Below are 10,979 nucleotides of genomic sequence, written 5' to 3' on the forward strand. Positions count from 1 at the left end.
GGAATTACAAAACCGGACTCGCTTCAATGGGAACTAGAGTGTATTCTGGAAAACCTGGAAAAGTCATGGAATTTTTTTTTTTTTTTTTGAGACACAATTCTTTAATGAAAAGAATTTTTATCTATCATTTGAACGTCATGCTTCGTTAAGTGAGGCTAATAATCATTAGCAAATGATGTTTAACGTATGACGATTACAAGCTTCATTAAACATCTGCTCGTAGTTTACGTGATTGTCTGTATGCTCTTTGTACTCAGGTAATTGATTTAATGTGAGAATTGATAGATAAGTGTGCAATGTCATATACTTTTAACTTTTATAGCCGGTAAAACAGACACAATCTAAAAAAGTGCACGCTTACACATCTCCAAGGCTGGGGGTTTATCAGCATTCAACATTCAACATTGCTTAGCTGGCAGCTTGATACACCTTGCCTTTACTTCGACCACTTAGTACTCACTTAGCCAGCCACCTGTACACTATACAGTACAATAAAACTTGTACAATAAAACTTCTCTTATTTTCACTCTTCAAATAAAACCGAATTTTTATTTTATTCAGGTCAAAATTTAAATAACCATCTAATTAACTAACTTCTTCCTGGTGAAATATTAAACAGTTTGCCTTTTCAATTTATATTTTCATGTCGACAGTATCAATCGGAAAGATAATAGTGCTTTATGACGATTGGATTTCTCATTGGTAGCAACAATTATGATAGTGCAATTTTTTGGATATAAAATCTACGATGATAACGCGCCGATTCACCGACCAGGAAATTCACAAGTTTTGAAAAGAGAAATTAGATAAGGTTTAATCTGACTCAAAAATGGTAAGTCCCAATTTTCAAGTTGAAGCTAAATTCTGGATACGATTTTTGATTTTATTTCTTCTAATATCTTTGATAATATCAGCTTTAAACATCTAACATTTGATTAATAATATATCAAAATTTATCGTATATAAGTTTGGTTGGATATGACACTTTTTTAGAGGTGGAACATTAATTTTTAACTTTTTGTGTAAACCTCGTGAATGAATCGTGTCGAAATTTAAAGTAAAAAAAAGAAGTACGTTATTTTTTGTTTTTGTTTAGAAAATTAAAATTGTGAGACTCAGGTGTCTCGAATTCCAGTCAAATGGAAAATATTTGACTCGGAGAATTTAAAAGTACCGATTCTATTGGTTTGTCGAAATTTTGATTGGTATTATAATAAGGTGTCCAGAAACCATGAAAACCCGGAATTGTTCTTGAATTTTTTTTTTTTTAATCATAGAAAACCTGGAATTTTTCATGAGAACCTTGAATTTTAATTTTTTCTTTTTTGCTTTTAGAACAGTTTTTTATTGAAATGTGAAGAATAATTAAAATCATTTAGTCTATTATTATGAAAGAAATATCTCGTTTAGAAGAAATAATGCTACTGAAAAGTTTTTTCATTATCAAGATATAGTTTATCTTTTGTTAATTACAGAATAAATAAAGAAATTTCAAGGCACTTTCTAGCTTGGAGCCAATTATTCTATAGATTGCAATTAACAGACTTTTATATTATGAATAATTCTCTAATTTTTTAATTTCTTCTCGGCTAATATAAAATGTTGATGTATTTATTTTTTGTGACATCCAATCTACAAATTTTGAAGGTTGTTAGTTGAAAATTTCGATGTTAATTAATTTTCAAAATTAGAATGAGTCATAGCAGTACAACGAATTTTTCGAGGGGGACGAATTTCAAAATATTTTAAATAATTCAATTACTTCAACAAATACAAAGGATTTCAGAAACAAAGATTTTAGAAGGTTTCACAAAGATTTCAAAAAGTTCACAAAGATTTTGAACATGTCACAAATATTTTAAAACTTTCAAAAAATTTCAAAGATTTTAAAAAGTTTTGAGTACACTAGGTCCTAATGTTTCAAAAGATTTTAAACGATTTTAACATTTTTCAGAAGATATCAAAAGATTCCACAAAGTTTAAAAGTATTTTTTATGATTTTAAACGAATACAAAAGATCTTATAAAAAATGTATTAAAGATTTCAAAAGGATACAAGAACTTCAAACATTTCAAACGATTTCGAATTTTTCTAGAAAATTTCCAAAAAATATTTCAATGAATTCAAAAAAATATAAAAAATTTCAAAAAGATTTTACAAATATTTCAAAGAATTCATTGAAGATTTAACATATTCTAAAAGGGTACAGTACACCAGATTACAAAAATTTCAAAGAATTTAAACGATTTCAATATTTTGTAGAAGATTTAAAAACAATTTTACAAAGATTTTTTAATTATTTCAATGAATATAAATGAAGACCAAAGATTTCAGGAAGATTGAACAAGTATTTCCAAGAATTCATTAGGTTTCAAAATATTTTATAAAGATTTTGAATATTTCAATGATTTTAAATGTTTACAAAAGATTTCACAATTATCTCAACAATTTTAAACGATTTAAATTTTTTTAGAAGGTTTCAAACGAATATAGAAGATTTTAAAAATATTTTAGAAACTTGTCAAAGATTTTAAACAATTTCAATATTTGTTGGAAGATTTTAAAAGATTTTACAAAGATTTGATATATTTCAATGATTTTAAACGAATAAAACAATTTTAAGGAGATTTTTCATATTTTAGAAGGTTTCAAATATTTCAATACATTCAAACAAATATAAAAAATTTCAGAAAGATTTTACAAATATTCCAAAGAATTCGTCAGGATTTCAATAGATTTCAAATATTACAACAAGGTTGCAGTACACCAGATTTAAAAAATTTAAAAATATATCAAATATTTAAAATGATTTCAACACTTTTTCGAAGGTTCAACAGATTTCAAAAAGGGTAGAGCACACCATATATAAAATTTTTAAAAAGATTTGAGACGATTTAAATCTTTTTTAGAAGATTTAAAAACAATTTCACAAAGATTTAAAATAATATTTTAATGAATTTAAACGAATACAAAAGATTTCAGGAAAATTTAACAAATATTTCCAAAAATTCATAAGGGTTTCATAAGATTTCATCTAGATTTTTAATATTTCAATGATTTTAAATAAATATAAAAGATTTCACAAATATTTCAACAATTTTAAACGATTCACATTTTTTTAGAAGGTTTAAAAAAAATATAGAAGATTTTAGAAAGATTTTACAAACTTGCCAAGGATTTTAAACAATTTTAACATTTTTTAGGAGATTTAAAAAGATTTCACAAACATTTTAAATGTTTCAATGATTTTAAATGAATAAAAAGATTTCAGGAAGATTTTTAGTATTTCAACAATTTTAAATGAATACAAAAAAATGAGAAATGTTTCACAAATATTTTTTAAAAATTTGAACGTTTTCCAAATTTTGTAGAAGATTTCAAAAGATTTCACAAACATTTAGAAGATTTTAAAGAATTTCAACATATTTTAGAAGATTTCAAAGGATTTTAAATATTTCAATGATTTTAAACGAATACAGAAGATTTTATAAAAATTTTACAAATATTTCGAAATATTTCAATAATATTTCAATGATTTCAAAAGAATATAGAAGGATTTAGAAAGATTTCACAAACATTTAAAAGATTTTAAAGAATTTCAACATATTTTAGAAGATTTCAGTAATATTTCACAAATATTTTAAAGTATTCATGCTGATTTCAAACGACTTAAAGAATTTCAAAGATTTCTAAAAGGGACACCAGATTTCAAAATATTTTAAAGATTTTACATGATTTACAAATTTCTTAGTAGATTTCAAAAAGATTTTTATATTTCAATGATTTCGAACGAATACAAAAATTTCAGGAAGATTTCATAAATATTTCAAGTAATTCAAAGATTCCAAAAGATTTACAACGAACGCGAAATATTTGACAATGATTAATTTCACAAATATTTTTAAGATTTCATAATGATTTCAAAAAATTTCCAGGATTTGAAAGATTTTATAAAAAAATGTACACATTCCAAAAATGTTTAAAGGTTTTACAAATATTTTAAATAATTCAACAGATTTCAACGAATTCACAGAGATTTCAAAAGCTTTCTTTGGACACTGTTGACTAATAAAAAATGTAATGGTTCATTTTTTTGGCATGTATAGAAAACGATTGAGAAACTGCGTAGGCCAGCAATTCTAGGAATGATATATGCCAATTTAGCAAAAAATTCCTAAAATCTTCAAATTCACACAACCCCGTCAATTTTCATCCAATTTCATTCCAAAAAGCTAATTTGGCGCGGAATTAAATTTACTTTTAATAAAATAATGAAGCTCCGGATAGTTTATAATATTACCGAATTTTTAAATTCTTGAATGATAAAGTTTCCAACAAAAAATTTCTGAATAATTATAAAATATTCGATACTGCAAAAATCATCGAATTTATTCATTAAAAACATAATAATGAAATATTTTATTGAAATTTTTTTTCGGATCTTCAATGTAATTATTTTTTATTTCTTTTCGAATTTGAAATAACAATAATTGGAAAAAAATTTCCTAATGCAAAAGAAAAATATAAGAACAATAATTTTATTAACAGAAGAATGGGTACAGTAAAAAAAATTACATTGAGAATTTATTTTCAACTATTCTTTTTTTAAAAGTAAATTCGTAATAATAAATAATATTGAATAAAAAACAAAATTTACAATGTTTTAAGTTCTATTAACAAAATTAACATTCGGTATTTTTATATTTCGGCAATTTTATAATTTCGAGAATTTTTATTTTGAATTTTTTCTTTTTCGGAAATTTTAGTGTCGGGAGTTTTCTTTTTCATGATGCTGTCTATTTCCTTGATAAATAATAATAAAAATAATAATAATAATAATAAGGAAATCCCCATAAAATCCTATAAAATATTTTCAAAAATGCCTCATAATGTTTTAAACCTATAAAAGTCGGATAAATTAAATAAATATTATAATTTCTTTGGGCGAAATAAATAATTTTTTCAATTTAAACTTAAAATAGTTATTTGCCTCAAATTCAATTGCAAATAATTAGGATTTTCATTTACTTCTGCTTGATAAAATTCTCTGGTTACAAGTAATTATTTGTATATGTGAAAATAAATATTTCGCCAACATAACAATCACAAAATAAAGAAATAGTAGTTTTTATTTTATTTTTATTTATTTAATTGCCTCAAATTTCAATTTTTATGCTATCTAATTTGAAAATTTCGATTTTTAATTTTTTCATTTAGAAATAACATTTGTATTGCCCTAAGCATAAATTAACATTTTTCAATCGCTATCACCTTACTGTTTATTTGTAAATATTAAAATAATACTCAATTTTGAAAGTTTAAATTTGCATATCAAATGAAATTAAATTTTTATTAATAATAACAATGACTCGTTTGCATTCCAAAAAACTTTGTACCCACAAAGTACTTGCGAGAGACTTTTTATGAATAAATGAAGAGATTGTCTCATTGTTAAAGTAGTTATTTACAAACTGCATATTATGACATTATAAGGTTTCGAAAATACGAATGTAAATAACGTCTCTGATCTCAGATGAAGTGGTAATAGGCTCCATTGTGTTCCGATGCAAAAAAAATTATCGATTTTGCATTACCTTACGCGTATTATCTCAACATTTGTTTCTATCATTACTTCTATCTTTAATCACTTATCTTGAGAAAATTAAAATAAATCTCAATTTTGAAATCCTGTTCAATCTTTAATTTAAATTTGTTATGTTTGAACTAGACATTTAATCGTTTGAATCTTTCAATTTTAAAACTTTGAAATTTATTTTCATAATGTTTTATTAAATCAGATTTTTTATTAATGATTTTTTATTGATAAAAAAATTGAATTTTAATAAATAATAGATTATTTGTTCATGGAAAGTGTTCTCTACGACTATACTGTTTCCAATTTTGAAAAAAATATCTATGTTTGAAATCGTTAAAACGATTTTTTGAAAACAACAAATCTTAAAAAAAAAGGTTATTGTTAAAATAATTATTTCTCGTAATTTTTAAACTTTTTTCATAAAAATGTATGGTTTTTTCTTTTTGTAAGGCATGACTGATAATAATCATTCAAATTCTTAAAATCTTAGAAAACTTTTTTATCCCAGAGACCTGATTTTTGGCACAAAGTTTTCCAATTGTTTCAAGATGGAAAATGCAATTGGGCTTCATTTTTTATCTGTAATATTTTCATGGTCCTAAATTAATATTTGTTTTTATAATAACGTATACTTTTTTCGTACTAAATTAATATTTGCTTCTATAATTAAAACATTTTTTTCTTGAAAAAAATGCACGTCATAGTTTTCTTCACAAAAACTTTATAAATATTTTTTCTGTACAAATATGTATCGAATTTTTTAAGTTTCTGAATATCTTGTTTGTGTTTTGAACACAAACATTTCTATCATTTTTTTCTTTTCAAATTAAAAAGATTACCAATTTTTTTCATTTTCTGAAATATTTCATGAGTTTTTTTAACTTCGTTCTAATTTATTTGCTTACCAAATTCTTCATTTTTTAAGTCTCTTAAATTCTTAAACGAAAGACATGAATTCTCAACCAAATAGTAGAATTTTCAAATAAAAAGAATTAATTTTAAATCACATGGTTACATTTTAAAAATATATATTTGTATTTGAGAGTAAAAATTCGATTAAAAAATGTTTACCAAAGAGATGAATTTTCAGTAAAAATGATAATTCATACACTGAAATAGATTAATTTTGAATCACAAAAAGATAAATTTTTAAACAAGAAGATTAATTTCCAACCAAAAAAATTAATTCTTAAACTGAGAAGATGAATTTCTACCAAGAAAGAAGAATTTTTAACAAAATCCAAAAATTTCAACTAAAAAATATAAATTTTCAATAAAAAATTGAATAGTTAAATTGTCAGTTAAAAAATTAATGTTCAACCCAAGAGATGAGTTTTAAACTGAAATATTTGCAATTTAAACCAAAAAGATGAGTTTTCAAATAAGAAATAAATTTTTTCAACCAAAAATTGAATAGTTCAATTCTTATTCAAAAAAACTTTATGTTTAACCTAAGAGAAGAATTTCTAGATAAAATTATGTAACATTTAATTGGAATAGTTACATTTTCAGTTAAAAAAAAATTCATTTAAAAATAAGTAATTTAAGAAAAAAGATTTAAATTTCCAACTGGAATAGTTAAATTATCAGTAAAAAATTAATTTTCAGCTAAAGAAAAAACAAAAATTCTCAACAAAATACTCATTTTTCCACGAAAGAGAATATGTTTAATTAATTATTAACAAAAGAGTTTAACTTTCAACCAACCAAAAAAGATGAATTCTGAACGAAAAATGTAGTAGTTGATATTTCAATCAAAAAATATTTTAATTTTTAATTATAAACTGCAGAATTTCAACTAAGAAAGATTTTTCAGTCAAGAAAGAGAAACGATTTGAAACAAATTTCTGAATTTTCTTCTAAAGAGATAAAGAAGCCTTCTACCAATAAGATTAATCTTCTAACAAAAAAGAAAGAATTTTCCACAAACAAGTTGAAAAACATGAATTCTCAACCAAATATTAGAATTTTCAAATAAAAAGAATCAATTTTAAATCACATGGCTAAATTTTTAATTAAAAACTACCAATTTTCAACCAAAAATAGAATAGTTAAATTTTCAGTTAAAAAAATGATTTTAAAACCCAAAAACGAATTTCCAGAAAATATTTTAATATAGCAATATAAAGCTACATATTCTACAGTTGTTATTCAAATTTCCAGGTATATACAAATTTTGGATATTTTTTTCCGAAATTAACATCTGTTTTTATAATTACGTGATTTTTCTCTCGAAAACATTTTTTAAAATTATAATCGAATTTTCTTCAGTTTCTGAATATGTCGTTAATTGTTTGAACTTTGTTCCACCTTATTTGATAACAAAAGGAAATTTTTTTAATACTATCAAAATTATTTCTAAACTATCTATAATGCAATAATTACAGGCATACAATTATTAAAATTACAGTAAATCCGTAGACCTTGTTTCTTTCCATGTTTCACTCAACCGTAAAAACTATATTTATCAACCTCTTGAAAAAGTATGTGATGGTTAATTTGATGAACATGACACGCATATTTTATGACATAAGTTTGTGAAATTATTATAAGTGTGTTTTGAAATTTTACGGAAGTGCAGATCAGCCGTGCGTGCCTTGTATACACAAATTCTTTCCACATTCTCTTGATATATTTTTGTTTTGCAAACTTACTGTCTCTTTTCCTTTATACGTGACATTGAAGTTGGCTCCTTATAATTTTATAGACCTATGCATTTTTTTCCTGGTTGAAGTTCTGATTAACTTGAGCTTTAAAAAGTGAAACTTATAATTAATACATAGAATTCCTGAAAATAAAACAAGAATCCAACGACCAAATTGGGACAACCACCACAACATTTTTCTATTGCAATTTTAAAAAATCCATTAAAAAAAATTCTCAAAAAAATCCTTGGACAAAAATAAAGAAGGGGAAAGAACAATGAGAAGGCAACCAACCAAATCCCCTTCTTTCTCTCTTTTTATTTTTATTATCAAATCACAATAAAAGAACATTTATAATATTTATAACTCAACCTAATATTTATTATTTTTGTAGAAAAAAAACGATCATAAACTTGATGCGTTCTAATAGTCACATTACCCTTAAAAATAATTTTAACATAAAAATATTGTTAAATTATATTTATTCATTTTCTCAGGGGAAGTGATAGTGAATTTATGTTATAACCGGAAATTTTACAAATTTTTAGAAGAAAAGTCTATCTAATCGTTTGAAATATTACGAATTTCAGATCATGTGATGTCATCAAATTCAAATTAAGTTCGAATCAGATTTTTTAAAATAATAAGTTTAATTGTTAACTTCTTCGAATATTAAATTATTCAGCTTACAATGCATGAATCTAAAATTATTAAATTGATGAAATTCTTCGTTATCTTAATTTTTACTTGATGAAAGATGAAATTTCGACCAAAAGGGATGAATTTTTGAACCAAACCAATGAATTTTTAGCTTAAAAAGATTAGTTTAGTACAATAACAGCAACATTTAAAATTTCAGTTTAAAAAGTTATTTTTCAATAAAAAACAACAATTTTAACAGAATAATTCCATTTTAAATAATATAGATGAACCTTCAACCAAAAACATTAGATTGTAACAAATTAGTTCTACTTTCAACTAAGTAGTTCAATTTTCAACTAAAAAAAAAAAAAATTTAACTAAGAAGGTTTATTTTCTATGTTGATTTTTTAACTTAAAAAAGATGAATTTTCAACAAAAAAAATGCATTTTTAACAAAGTATGATTTTTCACCAAAAAATACATTTTTAACAATTCAGTTAAACATTCCACCAAGTACTTTAATTTTCAACTAAAAAAATGAATCTCCAACTTTAAAAATTAATTCTTTACCAAAAAAGTGAAATTTTTAGTATAATACATGAATTTTCTTTCTAACAGGTGAATTTTCAACTAAAAAATATTAATTTGCAACGAAAAATTAATTTTCAACTAATTAGTTAAATTTTTCACTAAAAAACGAATTTTCAACTAAGAAGATTAATTTGCTACTAAAAAAAATGCAATTTTTCACAAATTAGTTGAATTTTGAACTTCAAAATGATGAATTAGCAACCAAAAAATCCATTTTGTAACAAATTAATTTAAAATTCAGTCAAGTAGATTAATTTTCAACTAAAAAAATGAATCTCCAACTATGAAGATTAATTTTTGGCCAAAAAAGTTTAGTTTTCAACATAAAACATTAATTTTCTTCCTAACAGTTGAATTTTCAACTAAAAAATATTAATTTGCAACCAAAAATCAATTTTCAACCAAGTAGTTAAATTTTTAACTAAAAAGATGAATTTTCAACTAAGAAAATTAATTTTCTACCCGAAAAAGTGAAATTTTCTACAAATTAGTTGAATTTTTAGCTAAAAAAGGTTAATTTGCAACAAGAAATCTATTTTTCACAAAGTAGTTAAACATTCAACCAAGTAAATAAATTATCAAATAAAAAAATGGATCTTCAACTAAGAAGATTAATTTTTTACCAAAAAAAGTGAAGTTTTTAACATAATACATGAATTTTCTACCAAATAGTTGAATTTTCAACTAAAAAATATGAATTTGCAACCAAAAATACATTTTTAGCTCAGTAGTTAAATTTTAAACTAAAAAAATGAATTTTTAACTCTGAAGATTAATTTTTTACGAAATAGTTGAATTTTTAACTCAAACAAAAAATTAATTTTAAACCAAAAAAGTGAAATTTTCTACACAATGCATAAATTTTCAACCAAATAGTAGAATTTTCAACTAAAGAAGATTAATTTTTAATAAAAAACTAAATTTTAAGAAATTATTTAAACATTTAACCAAGCAGTTGAATCTTCAACTAAAAAGATGAATTTTCAACTAAGAAGATTAATTTTTCAAGAAATTAGTAAAATTTTTAATATAATACATGATTTTTTAAATAAAAGAAATTATTTTAAAACCTAAAATCGCAGGCTTCAATTTTCAGCTGAAAAAATTATTTCTCAGAAACCGATTACATTTAATAAAGTAATTTCAAAAAGAAACTATTTGTAATTTGTTCATAAGGATTCAAAAGTATTCAGAAGTAGCTGTAAATGTAAATTATTTATTAATTTTTTTAACTGAAATGTAGTCCGCGTTTAAAAAATGGTACAATATTTTTTTTTTACCAGAAGATTCTGAATCTATTCAAAACTAAACAATTTACCGATTTTAACGTTAAAAATTGAAATTTTTTAATTCGAGAATTTTATTTATGAATTAAAAGAGGCTATTTTTTCTTGATTAAAATTTTTATTGTTTTTAAAGTAGGAATTTTTTTCAGCATTTTTCGGAAATTTTGGTGATTTTTTTGTCTGAATTAGAATTTTTATTGAGCGTGGGGGGGGGGGGGG

The 10,979-nt window shown here is 23.1% G+C and overlaps 1 protein-coding gene across 1 annotated transcript in view; it reads left to right on the plus strand.

Moving 5' to 3' along the window:
• The first annotated feature begins 432 nt into the window (after nucleotides 1-432).
• The window catches only part of LOC117169066, an 18,730-nt gene continuing 8,183 nt past the window's right edge, over nucleotides 433-10,979 (plus strand). Inside the window, exons 1-2 of the mRNA XM_033355174.1 lie at nucleotides 433-561; nucleotides 654-832. Coding sequence (XP_033211065.1) covers nucleotides 830-832 — 3 coding nt within the window. The 5' untranslated portion in view covers nucleotides 433-561; nucleotides 654-829. The remainder of the gene's footprint in view (nucleotides 562-653; nucleotides 833-10,979) is intronic.

Source organism: Belonocnema kinseyi, chromosome 3 (assembly GCF_010883055.1).
Source record: "Belonocnema kinseyi isolate 2016_QV_RU_SX_M_011 chromosome 3, B_treatae_v1, whole genome shotgun sequence".
In the NCBI taxonomy this organism is placed as follows: Eukaryota; Metazoa; Arthropoda; class Insecta; order Hymenoptera; family Cynipidae; genus Belonocnema; species Belonocnema kinseyi.